Source organism: Copadichromis virginalis, linkage group LG23, assembly GCF_057382275.1.
Source record: "Copadichromis virginalis isolate Kocher_CV1m ecotype Utaka linkage group LG23, C_Virginalis_male_GT1.1, whole genome shotgun sequence".
NCBI lineage: Eukaryota > Metazoa > Chordata > Actinopteri > Cichliformes > Cichlidae > Copadichromis > Copadichromis virginalis.
Genome location: NC_140639.1, coordinates 2,934,270 through 2,954,834, shown reverse-complemented (window position 1 = coordinate 2,954,834; position 20,565 = coordinate 2,934,270). Strand labels below are relative to the sequence as shown.

The 20,565-nt window shown below is 40.2% G+C and overlaps 1 protein-coding gene across 1 annotated transcript; it reads right to left on the bottom strand.

Moving 5' to 3' along the window:
- Positions 1–1,513: 1,513 nt before the first annotated feature.
- Positions 1,514–13,846, bottom strand: st6galnac5b (ST6 (alpha-N-acetyl-neuraminyl-2,3-beta-galactosyl-1,3)-N-acetylgalactosaminide alpha-2,6-sialyltransferase 5b). The gene is made up of 5 exons (XM_085448854.1): positions 13,667–13,846; positions 12,890–13,111; positions 5,770–6,179; positions 4,104–4,211; positions 1,514–2,252 (listed from the first exon to the last, which is right to left on the bottom strand). Exons 1-5 carry the CDS (start codon positions 13,685–13,687, stop codon positions 2,009–2,011), a joined length of 1,005 nt encoding a protein of 334 aa, XP_085304980.1. The 5' UTR covers positions 13,688–13,846; the 3' UTR covers positions 1,514–2,008.
- Between the last annotated feature and the right edge of the window lie 6,719 nt (positions 13,847–20,565).

Below are 20,565 nucleotides of genomic sequence, written 5' to 3'. Positions count from 1 at the left end.
TTACACACTAGTATTATTAGTGAATGCGTTATTATTTTCTATAGTATGTTTGTCACATGAAATGTGCCGTATCGATAAACTCAGCTTGGCTTATTGCTTCTCTCTGTTTCCAGTGATTTTCTTAGAATAAGCTCTGGGTCATTTTCACTTACAGAGATAATGATGGTAATGGTCTTTTTATCTAACTCAGAATATTTTAGTCAAACTATTTATCTAATAAATTATTATTACATTTAAATGATGTTTTAAATGCCATTTGGCATCCAAGATGTATGATCTGATAATTTTTTCAAATTGCCTACATCACAGCTTTGATGTTATCCTTTTTTTTTCTTTGAACGGTTCCACATTTAATGGAAATGATTATGCGGCCTCAAGGAGGTGTTTAAGATAGCAACAGCAGGCTCATTTGCAGCCAACTTGTCCTTTCAGGTCTTTAAAATTCAACCTTTCTACCTGAAGAGCCAGTAATTGGTGCACAGTGCACACTGTTCAGATCTAAGGAGCAGTGAGTCCACTTAGCATGACACCGCAGCACAGCGTGGGCTTTTCTCAGAGCACCTGAGAGCCTTACAATATTAAGATTCAACCTGAGTGCTGGTCCTACTGGTAAAATGTGAATGAACACAGAAACAGGCAGCACTCTGCCTTTTTCTTGCAGCCCGCCTCTGCGGGATGAAACAACTTGAATTCTGCAGTAGTCATGCTGCTCCCCCTAACCCCGGAGATATGGTTGGATAGGTCAATATCAGGCCCAGCTAGAATCCAGTTTCCCTCTATTGGTATGCTGAACAGAAGGGAGACAGAAGCCCGTGGGTCAAGACCGAAGCGGCTGCTCAGGACACTTTGATATAATCATTTTTATCTGTGGTAGAGTAGCTGACTTGGCTGGAAGTCAAGGAAAAAGCCTTTGAGGACTTGTTCTGACATTTGGATTTAATCACAGAACAAATCATGGCCTCGAGTATCAGACACATGGGCTGGCAGGGCTTTCTTGAGGGCAATCTGTTACAGAGAGCTAGAGAGCAAAATGAGACCTAATTATCATGTCTCTATAAACTGGACTGTGTCTAAATACGACTTCCATCGAGGGGAGATTACATTTACACATGATGTACTGTGCCATGTTTGTGACAAGAATTTTATTTCCATCACATTTAATGCCAAATATTGGCAAACTATACATGACTTTCTTACAAGAATGTGGAAACACAGACATTAAGAGCATAAATGATCCAACCCAGTAATGTAAAAATTCAGTCCAGCCGTGCGTTGTCACTTGGTTGGTCCTCCACTTTCATTCAGGCTGCACCTATCGGATAAATTCCCATGAAATTTGTCACAGACATTTATATCCCAAGAGGATACGCTTTTACATCCACCATGAAGCTGACATTTGTGCTTGTGAGTGAAGTGTCTCATGAATTCCAATCACTTTAGTCAAAAATCATAAAGCTAGGTTTATTATTCATGAAAATGATGAATATAGTCCCTTCTTTTTTCGCCACGCGTGAATGGACCTGTGCATAAAAAATAGCAGTTGGCATTTCATGACATAATCATCAGTGAACACCAGCAGTAAAGTGGTCTGTTAGCCTACTACTATCCTTTATTCCATTTTAATTGATAGAATAGATGAGACATGCACCCAGTTTTTCAGTGTTTACTGTTTTCCTTTTGCCTGTTTCCTCTCTGACAGCTCAAGTGTTACTAAAGCGGCTCTATTTTGTGTAAAAAGCACACTTGAGACAACCCTCATGGCTTTGATTCCAGTATGAAATTCATCCTTTTAGAGTTACACTTCCAAAGCATTGTTGAGGCTTTGTGCTGCTGTTACGCAATGATCCCATTCTGCCAAGCTGCTTAGACAGTCGGCTAACAGCCACAAGCAGCTCGCTCTGTCCTGCTGCTGTCTTGTGTATTCATACTGGCCAGAGAGGGAATCTGAACGCTGAAAACCATCCACACACATATTTCACATTTCTGGGGATCGTCTCTGGGGTGCATTTCAGGATCTGGCTGGATTTGCAGTGTACGAGCCATTCACGGTGGTGACGATGGGAGAGGGCTTCCAGTCTGGCTGGTAAAAGTGGATGTCACGAGTTCGAGCCCAGTTTGCAAATACCGCCTTCTCTGTGATGAAACGGTGGTGGCTTCCTCGCCGATTTCTCTCGTGAGAAAGATACATGGAGCACTCGTTGGGCCCCGAGGGCTCATAGTAATGATATGGTACAGTAGGATGGGAGGAGGATCTACACAGGCGAGAAGAGAGAGGAGGAAGCCATGAAATAGCATGAAAGCCAATGCGCACAGGGGGGATGTCGAAATAGTGTGTAATTATGAGATTCATGGTTGGGGAGGGGGAAAGAAACAAGTCGGAGAGGGGAATAAAGAGAAGAAGGAACAAAGGAAAACAGAAAGATCAGAAGAATCTGCACTCACAGAAATGTTCATTATACACTCTCCTATTCATCTGACACTCACGCTAACACAAAGCTCAGTGGAGGAGCTTTCTGTGACACGTGAGAGTGCCATGAATTTTTCAAAGTGTTCTTTGTGCTCTTGTCCTTGCGGCCAAATTTTAGAAAATAAAATCAGCAAATTTTCCAGTGTCTCTTAAATGCTAAAAACACATGGTGAAACCTGTACAGTATATTTTCAGCAGCGCTGTTTCACTGTAAAATGTGAAGATGTTTTCAGTGGTGCTGTCGTCCACTGCAGGGAGTAAATGCTATATTACCAAGTTGGAAGACATCATTAAAGATGCACTAGACACGATTTTATGTGGAAACATCAGTGGTGTCGGCACACACTAAATCACAGAGTGAGGCTGCAGCACAAAACAGAAGAAGTGTTCCATTCGCTTCATGCACTATTTGGCCCACTGGCTCAAACAGGAAGTGACAAACTGAACCTGCCGTGAGGATAAAGCATCTCAATGCATATTTTAACAGACAAAACTCGATGCTAAGGAGAAAATAACATTCACAAACCAGTGAATAAGGGTTAAAAGTGCGTGCACGTGTGACACGCTCTTTCTCAGTACAATTATTTAATTCTAATAACATTCGGCGGATTGGTATGTCTTGTTTTCTGCTGCATTGTGCAGCTCCAAACCCACTGCACCCATCAGACAAAGCTAGTTAGTAGATGTTAAATATGGTGGAACATTGATATTTCTTTTGGGAGTTGGTGGAGAGCAAAATGCTGCAAAATGCAAAATGCTCAGATGATTAAGGAGCTTATCTAAATATTTTTTTTAATAAACATTGCTGTAAAGACACAAGAGTTAGCCTTGGGATCATTTAAATATGTGGTCCCTGGCTACATCTTAAAAGGTAAAAGGAGAAGAAGAAAAAGAAAACATACCAAAAGCCCAATAGTGAAGGGAAACGAGTTGGCAATAGGAGAACAACCAACTCACTGCTTTGTATCTGCTTATCAATCAACTGATTATTAATTTATTTAACTGGCATTTCAAACTCTGCTGTCTGACGCTGACGGGTACAGAGCTCCACTCTAACACACCTTTACATTTAATGCAGACTGACCAAAAGAGCTCGTCCTCAAAGAAATAATGCAGTCCTGTAACGTCAGACTTCTTTTCATTTGTTTTTTGTTTATCCTAGTAGTAATAAACCGACTAAATAGTGGAGAAACCATATTGTGTAAAATCTGACAAATATGAGAAACATTCATGTATTTAAGATTTTCAAGACTAAATAACTGTACGTCTGTAAAATTAAACATTGCCAATAATAATATGTCATTTCATCATAGGTTTTCAATGCTCTATTATTCAGTAATTACATTGTAGTCTATTAAAATTCCCATCACACATCTTGGTACTAAAAAACATATCATATTTTAGAATGGTGGGGTCTTTACTTTATAACATCAAATGAAAACCCTGCTGGCCTTTTACCCAATTATAAACTGACACAATATTACTGAAAACCAAAATATTTGAATTGCATGGAACTATGTTTTGGCCATGGTGGTTTATCAATAAAAATCTACAAGTCATATTATGCTAAGTTTAAAAAAAAATGAAGCAAAGCTAATAAATATTTGGAGAAGAAAAAGAAACTGCAGGAATCTACCTGCAGAAATCAGGAGGCACCATGCCATAGACGTTGATCCTATCACACAGCTCCAGGGCTATAGCCATAGTAAACCAGCCGGTGCTCAACCAGGAGTTGGAACTCTTCCTGGAAGAAAAGAGAAGCTTACCATTTTCACAAAAATATACTGAGCGCACTTCCTTCTTACTGCCTGTTCAGAAAAGATTAAAGATGGTAAAACCGTAGTTTTTAGATTTCATCTGATCAGTCGCTGAAGAGGAAACCCTGTAGCTGACTGTGTGACAGTTGATACATGGGCAAGAAATAGAATAGAATAGAAAATAAAATAAAGATAAATACATAAAAACATTCATTCTGACACTGGCTATTGCTACATGAGAGCAGAAGTCACTGGATTGCCATTCAAATGCAACATTTTTCATTCAGTTTTCATTCTGTTGGCTTATTGTTCACATGCAAATGAGTTTAGATGAATAGCTGCATTCACGACAGTGAGGTGTCTTTGTCTGCCTTTGTCTTTTTTTGCAAGGTCACATTCAGCCATTTTCACTTTGCCTGTCCCGCGTATGCAAAGAGACAATTACCATGTATTAAAAGTCAGGAAACGTGCCTCCGCTTCATAATCTCTATAAAAGCAAAGAACGTGTATACCTCTTTGGTAACCCAGCTTGAGATTTTTGATGATAAAATGTTTTCTTTTTTCCAGCTGAGACTTTTGTGAGCTGTTTCTTTAGAATGTTATTACTTTTTAATGCAATATTAAAGATAATTTTATTCGAGATGCAGGATTGGGACTACAGTGCAAGCATTTCACTTCCTGATGCCTACCAGCTGCATAAACCTGTTAGGCTTTCCCATAGGAAGATTATACCTTTGCATAAAATGTACACTGGAGGTATGTTATATCTGTAGATCCCTCTGAAACCTTACACTGATGATGAAATGATGTGCTGCTTCCTGGAAATGTAACTACATGTCACATGAACACAGCCTACAATGGTTGTGATTGGCCAGTTTAGTAGCATGGATTCTTCCCATGCATTACTTTTTTTCTCCAGTTTTCAGATCAGTGAGTGAATGATGATGATAGCCTCAAGATAAGGACTCACAGATGTCCTGAGGGGAGATTGCCAAAACGATCACGAATGCTGGCAAAGGTGTCGGCCACTCATGTAGTTACATCTACAAAGATTGAGTCACATGTATCAAAGGGTTCTGGCATGTCTGGGAGCTGCTGCAGCTCTTCATTAAAGCCTCATCCAAATCGCAGCCTCTCGCTCAGCTCATATATCCATCACATCCTGTTTGCACAATCAGGGTTTGGAGTTTGTTCACAAATTGCATTTTACATCTCGAAGGTAATATCAGTGTCTGGTGCATCCTGTTGTTTTTGCATTCTTTAAACTGTGTTTACGTTTATGCGTCAAAACAAAAAATAATGAATAATGAATCCCTTACTCCTGCCTTTGCTTATGACAAACATATATCTGCTGTGTACTGAATTCTGTACATAAAACAATAGGTAGGAAATTAGTGCTTTCTATCTTTGTAATATATTCCCCTAATATAAACACTACTGACAGTTCTTTTGTGTGTTGTGTGTCTCTTGATTTCTTTTCACCTCTCCATCTTGTCTCATTCAAGTCCCAAAAATATAAAACTTGCTCATCATGTGAATATTTACCTGTCAATCCCAGTTTCCTTTTTAAATAGTTCATCAAACTTCAGCATCTTGATCCTGGAAATAATGTAGATTTTAAGTTTGGGTAGCAGCTGGTTTAAAAGCTTTAGGTTGTTGTAAACATGGCCTTTTCCATCACGTCTCATGCAACTGCTCGGTCCCCAGAAGATGAACACTGTGTCTTGGCTCATGTTGAGGAGCTCCTGCCTGCTCTGCAGCACCCTTTGCAGGCTGGAGTGGGCTATAACACGCAGGCTTGCGCGCCGACCGACATCCTGCTGATACCCGAGGCTGGGAGCATCGTTCATACGAATAACACACTCAGAGCGGTCGATTTCTTCGCCCCTCTTGCTCGCTGTCAGTTGCCCAGAGCTGGTCACCAGGGCACAAGTCCTGCAGTGCATGTTCAGAGGCTGTGAAGTTCAAAGTTAAAAAGTCAGACATCGTTGCAGTTTCATTCACATTATGTAATGAGACAAAGTGGTGGAAGAGAAAAATCCAACTACAAGTCGCAGATGGACTTAACAGTTTCAGATAAATAAGTTTAAATCTCTCTGGCACTCCGTAAAACCAGATGTAGCTTCAGAGCGAGGTCCTAACTTGATGTGCAAGATACTGTATTATTTTTACTTACATGATTGAAAATGTATCTTAAACACATGAAGATAAAAAGTGTGTTAAAAAGTGTTTTTTAGCCTTTGAGAACCAGAAACCAACAATATTTGCGTTCAGTAGTTGTTGACGTATTTAAATGTGGGAAATGAGATACTATCAAGTCAAATCTTATTTTTTCTGAGATGCTCTGCTTGATTTTAAAATGTGGCAACCACGAAAAGCTTAAGCAAGCTTGAAGGATATAAAGCATCAGCAAAGAGGATTCTAACACTGGAGTTTAAAGCAAATTCGTGTAGAGCCCTTTCAATCATTGATTATGATTCGGCTGCATTCAGACGGGTCTTGAATCAAGCAGGTAGACTTGTATTGGGCGACTCTGTCTGTTATTTAAACAGTTGACAGTATAGAGCAGAGGCTATTTGACACAGTGCTTTCATTTTCTATCAACATCACACATTCAGCAGTTTTCACTTAAAATTAAAAAAAACATAAAACAGGGACAACATGCACTGGTCAACATCCTGTTCATGCAAGCTTTTTGTGCAGCATTGGAGTCAAGAGTGCTTGTTTGGGCTTGAATTGAACCAGGTATTCATGTTGCGGCATCCAACCAGGTTTTTCAAACTTGAAAAATGCGAGCTCAGACTGAATGATCCGACAGCAAACACCCAGAGACTCTTCACATGAATTATTCCCCACCCTAATAGAGAGCTGCATCGGCATTCTGAACTGTGCTCGGTACTTCACACTCCATCAGGTTCTGAGGTGGGAATGTGTGTGTGTGTGTGTGTGTGTGTGTGTGTGTGTGTGTGTGTGTGTGTGTGTGTGTGTGCAGACAGGTGATTTTACCAGCGCCAGAGGCTGCACTGCTACCACAGCTATATTTATAATACACCCCCACTATCTCTGTGACCCCACGCTGAATGATTGCCATGTGTGCATGTGTGTCTCTTCGTAAATGTGTGTATGAGTGCAATGTCTGGGGATGTCTGTAAATCTGTGTGGTGAGTTCAGTGTAGCCCCAAAATATGTAATGAAATCATGTTTCTCTGGCAAGAATTTGCAACAGTCTGAAAAACATCTAGATCCAAAACTAGTTGGAATTCCTTCAAACGAACACACTCAAAGTCTTTGTTCGGAACACTCATCACATTTCCATTCTCCAGCAGATTTCCCCCCTGAAAATCATCCCTGTTGGGATGTGCGCGCTCTCTCAATATCAGGTAGGTTGGAGCAAATTACACACTTGGTTGCACAAACACACCCTCCCCGTCTTGGCTGGGAAGAATCACAGTCCTTTTAGGTCTTTCTTTCTCTGCAGACAACAGAGAGACAGAAAGTGCATTTTCCCCTAAGCACTGTCCAAGCAATTACCGCAAAGCATAATCCAAATTATAATAATGTTAAAAGTCAGGAAGGTGTGTTAAACAAGTGAAAGTCAATTGAAGGTTGCCAGGCTGGTGTCATAGTTTAAAGTGCCTGTGAAATAATAAAAGTGTCCTTGACAGCGATGCTGAAGTTCCAGCTTCAGCTCCCAGAGCTTCTGACAGCTTGATGTTGCTGGGAAATAGGCACTTATAAATCCTGTATCACAGCGAGACTGGCTTTCAAAATCACAAGCAGAATATTTCAGAGGCCAGGCAGCTGAAGGTGCAACCCACAGACTAGTGACTGGATAAATAAATGAATGGAATTCATTACAAGTAGTTTTCACTCATAATCAGCCTTGAATTACCTTTGATTTGTCCTTTGATTCGTGAAACAACCATCACTTTAACACCTGCTGACTCCTACGCACACATATTCAGACTTTATTATGCAGACAGAAGGTTGTCTACCTTGATCAATAGTGCACAACCTATAAATCAATACGCTTTCCTGAATTAATGTGACCTAAAAAGACACTAATTTCAACCGAGGCTGTTCACTGAAACATGATGAAGCTGACTGGATTAATGAGGTCCATATTGTTAACAGCAGGACAAGAAGATGCAGTTCGGAGTACGGCTCTGGTTCCAGTCCCAGTCAATTACCGCCCACTCTCTGACTCCAGACTAATCAGTATGATCCTGATTATACACTTCCCAGGGGAACCCAAGATCATAATTGCTTTCAGAGCAAACCCCATCAGTCAACCTTTGATATTGAACAAGAGCTTCTTCTATTGTGCCTCCAGTCTCCAAATTCATGTCTGCAAACCTACTCGGTTAAAAAAGGTTACAGCGCACAGACTTGCAGGAAGAAGTCGTGGGATGTGATATTTAGAGGTCAGACAGACCTGATGAAGAAAACCTGGGAAAAAAACGTCTCTTGCTGTCGTAATTAACCACAGATTAAACCCCAGATAAGTAACCTGAAGATTTATACCTGCTTGTCTCTCACCACCAGTTTCTGACTTATCATTTGGACTAAGTTGTTTTTTTTGGATTTAGGTAAAGCTACCTGTTAGGTTTATGATCAACATGTAGGGTCAAGGTTGGAAAAAGAGCATGTTTTAGCCAAAGACATTACGAAACTGAATTACCTTCAATCAGAGATTTTTTGTCCACTTGTTCATATGACTGTTAGATATCCAGGTAACTTGCTTTGGTGTCTGTTTAGCACTGGTTATAATGGTATTAGTCTACAGAGACTGCTAGAAGGTAGTGGAGTGGGCACACTCCATACTGTATCTCAGCTGACTCTTAGACTCAAGCCCAGTGGTCTCCATAGAGACATTTTCAGAAACAATAATTGGGGCTTTATTTATTTTATTTTCAGCTGCAGATTTGAAGTTCACTTATGGAAGCTTAACTGTAGAAACATGCTATCTACAGTGTGCCTCAATAATTAGTTTGTAATCATTTTCAGATAATAACAAAGCTCTGCATACACAGAAAGAATGCACAGACAATAACTGCTTGATTTGGTTTTAGACTTTTTTATTGGATTTCTGATTATTGTGAGCAATAGAAAGACTTATCCTGTGATAGGAGCAGTAGTGGGGAAAAAACAAGATGCGTTTTCTGGAAATGAATCAAAATCATTTAGATGTTGAACATTGTCACTGAATACTTTCCAAAGTGCACAGAATTGGGCTATAGTGGCTCAGCTGAGAGCAGGAGGAGATGGAAAAAGCCCCTCTTCTGTGGCACGAGGGATTCACGATCAGTGCTGCTTTCTTTTCCCAGAGACCAATTAATTACAATGAAATCCTCCCGACAGTTCCCCTAGACATCTCATTAAGCTCCTGCCAATGACACACAATCAGGTCGCGATTCCAAATCTGTTCTCAATTTGAGGAAATAGTTAAGACAATAACAGCACCTGTCTACTTCTTCTTCTGCTCGAGTCAACTAAGAGAGAGAAGAGACAAAAAATCATTTCCTGCTGGTGATGTTTACGATTTCCTCTTGACTATTGCTATTCGCCTAATTTTTCAGTAAAAACTAGACAACAAATTAGGCGTTGTATTATCATTCTGAGTGTTACAGCTGATAACATCGCCTGTTTTACCAGGAGTGCTCCCTTACCTTGAGCTGAATTTAAATGTGTATATCCTAAGTCATCCAATAAGAGAGCTCAAAGAGCTGAATTTATTTTGTTCCTGCTTTTTTCCACACGCTGACTGTTAATATAAGCTGCCTTTGTACACTACGAGACGGCTTTAAATTGAACGTCAGACAGGTAAAGACAGAATAAGCATTATAATGGCACCCATTCCCCCAGGCTGGCTGCATTAAAAGCTGTCAGAGCACAAAGAGGCATTGCCCATAATAAGTAGGTACATCATAAAGTTGCGCTGGCACACAGTCCGCACTCGTGCTTTGTGATTAGAGACTATAAAGGCCAATGTAGATTGGCTCTGCTGACAGTTCTTCAAAGGTCAACATCTCTTTAACTCGAATCGGCAAAACATCAGTGAGGCTGCAAAGATGAGGGGCCAAGCAGAAGATGGAGCGAGAGTGTGTTAACCTGTGTGTGTGTGAAAGAATCTGTTCAAGTCAGCAGCTCTAATCACTGCAACACGCCAAAGAAAAGAAACACATACCAGAGGCAGAAATCTCCCCAAAAGAAAACTTGTAGACGCTGCGGAAGTCATACAGAGAGAAACACAATGAGAAACTATTCCACACAAATATGCACCATAACTCTGATGTGTGATCTCACAGTACGGAGATTTGTGGGGTTCAAAGCTGCTGTTTTCTTTTCACACATTTAAGCAACGAAATGAGAACAGAGGAAAGCCAAATGTTAAGCCTATAACCCTCTGCTACATGAGGCAGCACAGTCTTAGTGATTAATGTGTGCTGGGTGTTTTGCCACCTCTTGGGTGATGCATAAATGAGCAAAGCCGCCACAGACCACCACCCACCTTAGTGAAATCACAGCCCATGTGAACAAGATATGCACATAAGTTAATACAGGCAATAATCAGGGTCCAGCAGGCACACCAGATAGAGCTTTCCTCACATTCCCAAGCATCTCTGGCTCTGATGGGGGCATAAAATTTTAACAGCGTGTCTGCGTGAGTGTACTCGTGCTGTGTGATGGTGTGTGTCTCTGTGTCTGCACACACACTTGTGTCAAAGCCAAGATTCCCTCCACTAGAAGCAGCAGCAGACCTGAGATGACCCTAAAAGGAACTATACGCAAGGATCCACCCACTCCACAGATCCTGCAGCAGGTCTGCTCTGGTTAGTCATTCTTGGGCTCTGACAGAGGATGAAGCAGCAGCAGCAGAGCTTGAATCTCCCCCAATGGGAGGGAGGTACAGAGTGACACTAAGCAGTATGAAACTGTCGCAGTGTGGATTCATCACAAATCACCTGTCAGCTAGGAGGGGTTGGATGAACGGGAGAGACCATGAATAATAAAGTGCCCACGCGCAAAGTCCAAAGTGAAGCAGCTTGCGTTCATTTCTCCTAAGACTACCTGCAAAATCTGAGCGCTGATCTTAGAATCAAGCTTACTCAAGACAGCACAGAGACAAATCCAACAGGCCTAAGCAGGATCCTCTCTTCAGAGCAGCATGACTCTCACACTCTCGTTCATTGATGGCTGAGCAGTGTAAGGTGAACACTAAGCAAAACTTTTTTTCTCCAAATCCATTCCTGTCCAGTGCTGCCTGAGCATTGCAGCATGCTTTCCACTCTGCTGTGTCCTGCTGTATATCGTTCTCAGTGAGGGGAGACGTAATGCTGTGTGAATGCTCCATCTATCTCAAAGACGAGCCTGTGATAATGCAGTGGGTCAGAGAATCGGGCCTTTGTACTATATTACTGTTGAAGGTGCCGCTTACACGACCAAAAGATTACAGTGGTCATATCTTGAGTAGACATTATAGTTGAAATGCACCCTGTTTTAAGTGCTTTTGTCACTAAATATTTTATGCCGAAGACATTAATTATGAATTAAGCAACAGAGTGAACTATAAAGAGAACTTTGAGGTCATGCTTAAGAGATGAGATGGTATTATAAAAGCCTTTGAGGGCAAAATAAACCTTTAATAGACTCGTGCTGCTTTCTTAATGGAAAGTGTTAAGCAATTTTAATTAACTGGTTTTTAGAACTTTTTTATTGTTGTGAAAAGTTCAAACGAAAAGACCTCACTGCTGCTGCTGCTGCTGCTGCAAAAAGGAAAAAGGAAAACTGTCTGGCACATAAAGTAGTACAAAAATTAAATACACAAATGAGTTTTCAGTCACTGGGGGGGATTTTAAAAAACACATTTTTAGTGGACACCTGAACTCTGCATGCTACTCTCTGCTTTACCTGGATGACAGCAGAATACAAATTAGGTACAGCTGCTAAAAAAACAACAAAAACAAAGCAATCAGCGCAATCAATGTGCTTTCTGATGATGTTTATAATATGACCATCCGATTACAAAGATGTCCAAATGCACAGGGTGAATTCACCTTCCTTTGTGTAGTCTGATGGAGATGGTTGGAGAACTGTTAATTTGTCAAAAAACGTCATAAAGATGCTGAATTCGAATTTCTTGCTCTTTTCCAAACATTGTCACTCTGCGGTATGTTATGACCCATGAGTTTCTGTCGTGTCACTGGTTTCTGTGCATCCATGTGCCTAAATCAAAACACATTTAGCCACCAGACACTTCACTTCACCTTCAAACATATATTTTCCAGGACTAAACCTCCTCCTCCTCCTCCTCTCTGTGCAGGCACCTAATGCACTGGCAAGGACCCAAACACTCCAAACAAACACTGCTATTGTGTGTTATGTTATATCTTTGATATCTTTGAAAATGGAAACAGTTTCATTATTGATTTTCAGGTGAGATAACATTACTGCTAAACATCTGAGATGATCTATATCCTGCACAGTTTCAATTCCTAAGCAGCTTTTATAAAAAACAAAAAGACAAAAACAAATGTGGACCATAATATCTCTGTTTGTAATATGCATGCAAGTGCTCTGGAGTTTCAAAGAACCAGGTGCAGCATCATTACCGCCCATAACAGGACTTGACTTGGTTCACAGGGAACAGATGGTCCGTATTTACCTTATGATCCATGACACCTGAGTACCCCTCCAGAGATGTTGTTTGGAGTCTCTGTGATCTGTCCGGTACTTTAGTGGACTGAACTCGCGCATCCAAACGGTAAGAGGACGATGAGGACGAAGAACTTGATGAGGAAGCTGATCTGTCACCAGAGCTGCTGTTGTACACCAACAAAAAGCCGGTAACCATGGTAACGATGATGATGCCACCAACCCCTTGGCACTGCAGGGACACATGAAACACCAGAAAGACAAATCTCAACATCACGCCAGAGCATGATTCAGCCAGTTCAGGACCGACACAGCCACAAGCTTGAGGATGAAATCTGCACCTTTGGTCAGGATTGTTTTTCGTTCTTTCTTTCTTTGTGACTAATTAACTGCCAGCTTTCAAAACAAATGCAACATAACAAATGCAAGGCTCAAAACGTAATGCCAGCTATTCTTCTCAAATGCGCTCAACATGCTCTGTCAACAAGGAAACACGTTTTAAAACGAGGCTGCAAAAATACTGTTAGGTTGCTCAGTTCAGACGTGTCATATTTAACCCCATCCCCACTCCCGACCCACGCAGGGAAAAAAAACTTTAAACGGCCGAGCTGTTGTAGGATTATTCTCTGTGAATATTACGCGTATGTGGCAAAGTGCAACTGGGTCACATTCGGTGAAAGAGCTCAGTCTGCAACTCCACTTCTGAGAGGCAGAAATATATATATATAAAAGCTCCCCACAGCGGAATATTACAGTGATACTTCCGACGGCTTTCATTCATAATTACCACTTTTATCTTCATCTTCATTTCCCCTTTTGTCGGCTCTTCATGCTAGGCGTCGGGACTCTTCAGCATGCAACACTTGAGCGGCGGCATTACTGGGATCACCGCGCAGCTAAAGAAAACGACACTCCACTACTCTTCTCCCCTTCTCTCCTGGAAGCCCTCATTCAACAGCGCGCTCCTCATGGTCCTAAACAACTCCATCTCCCGACTTTCCTCCGTCAGCCTTTTCTAAATACTCCTGCACCGTTTCTCTGTCAATATAAATTCACATGTATTAATCTCTGGTGTTATAGACATGTGAATTTATTTTAAAAAAAAAATACTTCAAATGATTAAGAAAAAACAGGCAAAAAAAACATCTGTCCCCCATGTTTCTCCAAAGCTCTCAGAAATTAGTTTAGTTAGATATATTAAAGCATCAGCTGGGCAATAATTGATTCCATGCCGGATGGGCGGCTCTGAGCATTTCTGCCGTTCTCTGGGTGAAAATGTGTTGATGCCAGAGGAGAATGGCTCGATTTCTGTGAGGCGATAACAAGACAACAGCCACTCAAATAACCACTCGTTGCCACCAAGGTATGCAGAAGAGCACCTCTGTTCCTTGTTGAACCTTAAATCAGATGAACAGCAACAGAAGACCACGCTAGGTGTCATTAATGTCAACTAAGACTGGGAAACATGAATCCATCCAGTTTTGGCTCACTGTTTCTGGTATAATGCCATAGGGGGTCTCATTTTGACACACCATGGGCTCCATGGCACCAACTGAGCATTGTTTAAACACCACAGTATTGTTGCTGACCATGTCATCCCTTTATGACCACAGTGTACCCATCTTCTGATGGCTGTACAATGTCTCAAAACTCAAATACTCTCCTACTGGTTTCTTGAGTTTGACAATGAGTTCACTGCACTCAAATGCCCTCTGCAGTCAATCTCAAACCAATCTCAATCCAACAGAGCATCTTTGGGATATGGTGGAGTGGGAGATTTACATCATGGATGTGTAGATGACAAATCTACAACTACAATCAATATGGACCAAACCCTCTTAGGGATGTTTCCAGAACCTTGTTTAATCCATGAACAATTAAAGCCGAAGGAACTGTACTAGCAAGATGTAACTGATAAAGCATCCGGTATCTCCTCAAGAAATAAAAGAAGCGTGTTGCACTGTTTTGTTCTAGATGTGAGGCATTTGGTAAAATAGAAAAACAAATGAGGCAATATTCTGATTATATTCTAAACGTTTAACTTTACCTGGGTTTTTACAGTAAATAAAAATATTCAATACATTTACATATATTTCATTTTGTGTCTCCCTCTACCTGATGGGTCCACTGGTTTCCTACCACAATGTAAAGACAATGATTTCTGCAGGTGTGAGATAGAGCTTTAGTTAGTAAGCACTGTGCAATCTTTCCAAATATATCAATTAATATATAAATAACTGAATTGGTATTTCTTTAGATTTTTTTCCTTAAAGTTCCAGAGGTCTACCAGCCTTCTTCCGAATGCACAATGTTACAAATAAGTTCCCCTTGTTGGAAAACCTTAGATGGCACCACCCTACTGACAGTGTGTTGAATAAGGTGCTTTTTTCTGAAAGTGTATCTGTATATACTTAGACAGTCAGAAAAGGAAATGTAATTTTGGCTGTAGTCACGTACTGGCTTTATATCATGAATTAAATATGTCGAGGGAGTGAAAGCCTTTTGTATTTGAAATGAATCTTGTGCTGCACATTATAAACTGAAGGAACAGAAGGAGTGATTTCAGAAAATGGTTTTTGAGTTATTTGAAGAAACCTAAATGTTTTCTTGCTTATGTCCTTATGTCAGTGATAAAAGACAAAAATGAATTGTTTGGTGCAATTTTTATTAGTAAAGTAGTTTTGTTTTGTTTTTAATTCTATTTAAATAAAAAAAATTTCACAAATCATGGTCACAATACATAATGAAAACGTTGCGATTATACACAAAAAAACAAACAACAACAAAACAACAACAAAAAGAAACCCCTCCCTCCCCACCCGAGGCTCATGTAAAAAGAAACAGAACAAAACAAACAAAAAATGTATGTCACACATCTGGAAAATACGTTTTTATATAGTCAATAAATGGGTTCCAAGTCGCAGAGAATTTTTGTTGTGATGAGAGAACTCTGTATCTAAGTTTTTCCAGTGGTAAAAAAAAAAGCACCTCCTTTAACCATTGTACGTATGAAGCAGCCTTATCAGACTTCCAGTGGAATAGAATAAGTCTACGGGCAAGCAATGTAGCAAATGCTATGGCATTTTCCTGAGATTTACTAATTTTGTATTGAGATGGCATAACTCCGAAAATGCCAATGCGGAAATCAAGCATTAAGTTCTGCGCACTGATATGAGATAATACTTATATATATTTCCCCAGTAATTATCCAGGTTCAGACAAGACCACATCATGTGACCCTCATTTGCTGGATTATGTCCACACCTGGGACAGGCAGGATCGGCTTCTGGGAAAAACTTTGAAAGCCTCTCTCTTGTATAATGAAGACGAGGAAGAATTTTAAACTGAATTAAACCATGGCGAATGCAAAGGGAGGAAGTATGTATACGATTCAAACAAGATCTCCACTCATCATCAGATAAATCCACCCCAATGTCTTTTTCCCAATTATTTTTAGTTTTTTCCCAAGTAATAGGCCTTAAGCTCTGTATCAGCTTGTATATGACGGAGATTCTCCTTTTGCCAAAAGGATCCATTTCCAAAATGGTATCCACTTGATTTTTAGGAGGTAGGTAAGGGGAAAGAAGGAAACAATGTTTTTACAAAACTTCGTATTTGCAGGTATCTAAACATATCAAAAAGTAGATTTTTGAATATCCCATTTAAGCACAGGAATATATATATTTTATTTCTCATCGCAACATGAGCTACTAAAGCTCCTCACAGGGGATGGATTTGCTAGAACAGGGGTGTCAAACTCAAATACACAGTGGGCCAAAATTCAATATTGAAAAAAAAATCTTCCTCCAGATATAAGAATGAATCTTTTCTTATGGACTCAAACACGTTTTGCTGAAAAACTGAATATAGAACAAGCAAAGCTTAATACTAAACAATATATATATTAGCTGTATAATACCAGTAGGCCAGCTCTAATAGTAATTTGGTATGGCTTCGCGGGCCAAATGTAATTAGGCTGCGGGCCAAATTTGGCCCACGGGCCAGAGTTTGACACCTATGTGCTAGAAGCTGGAATCAAGTCAGGAGCCATCTTTTTATAGGCTTCTTCTAGTATAAACTCTAGTATAAATATAAGAAATGTATGTGAAAAAACAACACAAAGTACAACAATTAGAAGATGATCTTTAAAAAAAGAGAAAAAAATCCGAATAGCCTCCTTAAAAGCGATGGGAACAGCATGTGTCCTCTTTTATGTTTTTGGCCTGGATTTACAAAACTGCCTTGTTGAACTAATTAGCTCAGACATTCTCTGCATGAAAGAGAGATGCGTTGATTCATATAGAATATAAAAAGATACAAGATGACACAAGATAATGCAATATATTACATCACAGTGCAATGTGTCATATGGTTCAATGTGTTACCACATAATTTGATAGCATAGGACACAAGAACAAGTAATATTTAAAAAGACAGAGTGATATTGCATAACCACATTATAATTTTATGTTCCAGTTTTATTTTACATCAAAATGTTTCCTATAACCTCTCAGTTGCTCATTTATTCCCGAGCTGAGATTCTGCTTCAAACGTGCAAAAGATGACAAGATTAATCTAAAGGGTCTCAAGATGACTTACACCAAATGTGAGAAGATTCACAAAAAGATGGTTACTTTTCCTGACTTATTTTTGTGTGAAACACTCACTGAGATTTTGTCTGTTGACACCTTCAAAATGAAACAGTGAGAGAAGACGCATGCAACGACATAAGCTCCATGTTGAAAGAGTCATGGTTGCTTTGTGTTAGGTATTAAGGTCTCATAGACCAGAAAGGAAAAGGGTCAGTGCTTCAAGACATCCAAAGAATAGATGCAGCTATTTGAAAAAGCAGATTCAGTTTAAGCTAAAGCTTGGACACCAAGGTCTCACATTTGACTCAAGAATAGTTTGGTACACAGTGGACTTTACGGTCGACTCGATGATTTCAAAGAGACCAAGTCCCGTGGCTGCAAAACAAACCCAAATCATTACCCCTCCACTTCTGTGTTTGACATTCAGCAGATATGAGCCCTTTGTGCTGAGGTGCTGTTTTTAGTTTTGCTGTGATTAAACTGCAGGAATGTCTTAAAGACATAAAGACCTGGATGGCCGCTAACTTTCTGCTTCTTAATTCAGATCAAACTGAGGTATTTGTACTCGGCCCTGAAAAGCCTAGAAATATGGTATCTAAGCAGATTCTTACTCTGGATGGCATTACCTTGGCCTCCAGTAACGCTGTGAGGAACCTTGGAGTCATTTTTGACCAGGACATGTCCTTCAATGCACATATTAAACAAATATGTAAGACTGCTTTCTTCCATTTGTGCAACATCTCTAAAGTTAGAAATATCCTGTCTCAGAGTGACGCTGAAAAACTAGTTCATGCATTTATTACTTCCAGGCTGGACGACTGTAATTCATTATTATCAGGATGTCCTAAAAACTCACTGAAAAGCCTTCAGCTGATCCAAAATGCTGCAGCAAGAGTCCTGACAGGGACTAGAAAGAGAGCAGATTTCTCCTGTTTTTGCTTCCTGTTAAATCCAGAATTCAAAATCCTGCTCCTCACATACAAGGTCTTAAATAATCAGGCCCCATCTTATCTTAATGACCTTGTAGTACCATATCACTCTATTAGAGCACTTCGCTCTCACACTGCAGGCCTACTTGTTGTTCCTAGAGTATTTAAAAGTAGAATGGGAGGCAGAGCCTTCAGTTTTCAGGCCCCTCTTCTGTGGAACCAGCTTCCAGTTTGGATTCAGGAGACAGACACTATCTCTACTTTTAAGATTAGGCTTCAAACTTTCCTTTTTGCTAAAGCATATAGTTAGGGCTGGACCAGGTGACCCTGAATCCTCCCTTAGTTATGCTGCAATAGACGTAGGCTGCCGGGGATTCCCATGATGCATTGAGTTTTTCCTTTCCAGTCACCTTTCTCACTCACTATGAGTTAATAGACCTCTCTGCATTGAATCATATCTGTTATTAACCTCTGTCTCTCTTCCACAGCATGTCTTTATCCTGTCTTCCTTCTCTCACCCCAACCGGTCGCAGCAGTTGGCCCCGCCCCTCCCTGAGCCTGGTTCTGCCGGAGGTTTCTTCCTGTTAAAAGGGAGTTTTTCCTTCCCACTGTCGCCAAAGTGCTTGCTCATAGGGGGTCATATGATTGTTGGGTTTTTCTCTGTATCTATGAAGCGCCTTGAGGCGACTTTTGTTGTGATTTGGCGCTATATAAATAAAATTGAATTGAATTGAATGCTGTGCATTATAGCCAAGCATCTCCACTTCAGTCTCAGAAGCAAGTCCTCTGATCTATTTACATCCAACTTTACAAATCTTTGCCGTTGTGTTCGTTGTAAAGAGATTATGTTTTCTCCTGGCAAACCTTACAAGTGAGCAATTCTTGTTCAGACTTCCTCTAATTGTACAGTGTTGAACTGTAGCACTTAAAATGCTAATAGAGGCTCGTAGTGTCTAAGGGAACCTGATGGAACGTCCACTTCTAGGAAGGTTGTGGTCTGAATGATCCAGACCAACATATTGTCAAAACATTTATAGATGTGCTCACACTTGCTCGAGGTCAGTTAACCAAACGCATTTGATTAGCACCAGGCTGCTACTTATCCTCTTAACTCCTATGGAAGCAATAAGAGTATATTTAGTTTTGACAGACATTGGTATTTCAATATAAGCGAATACTGTACAACTTAGACAGATACAACTGTTTTTGAAAACCCATGTAAAAAGGCTTGATTTACTTTGTTATATAGTGTTCAAAGCAATCATTTACTAACCTAAGCCTCTGAGAACAACACTGTCAGGTCATGTTTGTTGATTTCAGTCAGTATAATTTAAATTAAGTCCTACATAGATTTCCAAAGTTAAGATACTGTCATGTGTGAACATTTGTGTTTAACAAAAGATCAGCTTAAAGAAGTGAGTTATATTATAGTGGACTTGGCCAGTGAGCGATGAAAACCTATGATATCGTATGACCTACCACGCTTAGTTTAGAGCAGTGCCAAAGTTAAAATGAATTATATAACAGAAACAACCACAGCTTGCAGGTTGAGGCAATAATGATTACCTGCAATGGATATGCAGTATAACATCCACACCTTAGTTTTGTAAAGAGTTTTCTTATTGACTTTTTTTGCTGTGGCACTAGATGATAGAAGCCTACACCACCGGTAGACTATTTGTAATCGCCAAATTATCTGCAACACCAAGGAGCAGTGTCTCATACAGCACCTTGTTATCGCGAATCCAGAGGATTAGGTGGCTAGCAGTCTGTGTGTTTTGATTAGACGAGTCCCCGAGGTCTCAAACGCATCTCAAAACACAGCCTCAGGGAGCACACAGCAAGCAAAGCAAGGCAAATGTCTGTGGAACAAAACCTTTTTTAATTAACTCCGACCTCCTATTCGGTGAGGCGCCAGGCAGCTGTCTGGCTGTGTTGAGCCAAACACAATATGAAGGAAATAATCTGCTCTCTTTGCACCTGTTTGCTGTGCCAATAGCAATTACTCGTTATATTGTCCCCAGTTTGAAGAGTACATGGGTGACATCTAAAAAGCTGAAAGTCGAGACAGTGCTCTTACCTCCCCAGTTAACAAAGTTGTTTATGTTAAAGAGTAAAACGCTGAAAAGTTTGACAACAGTGTAAATGAATCAGAGCTGAGCATC

What these genes read in the sequence shown, in the direction of transcription:
- st6galnac5b (XM_085448854.1), bottom strand. Translation starts at nt 13,687, where the DNA reads ATGAAGATGAAGATAAAAGTG. An exon ending in TGAAGATGAAGATAAAAGTG is followed by an intron (nt 13,112 to 13,666) that starts GTAATTATGAAT and finishes GTGTCCCTGCAG; the next exon opens with TGCCAAGGGGTTGGTGGCAT. An exon ending in CAGGTGTCATGGATCATAAG is followed by an intron (nt 6,180 to 12,889) that starts GTAAATACGGAC and finishes TGAACTTCACAG; the next exon opens with CCTCTGAACATGCACTGCAG.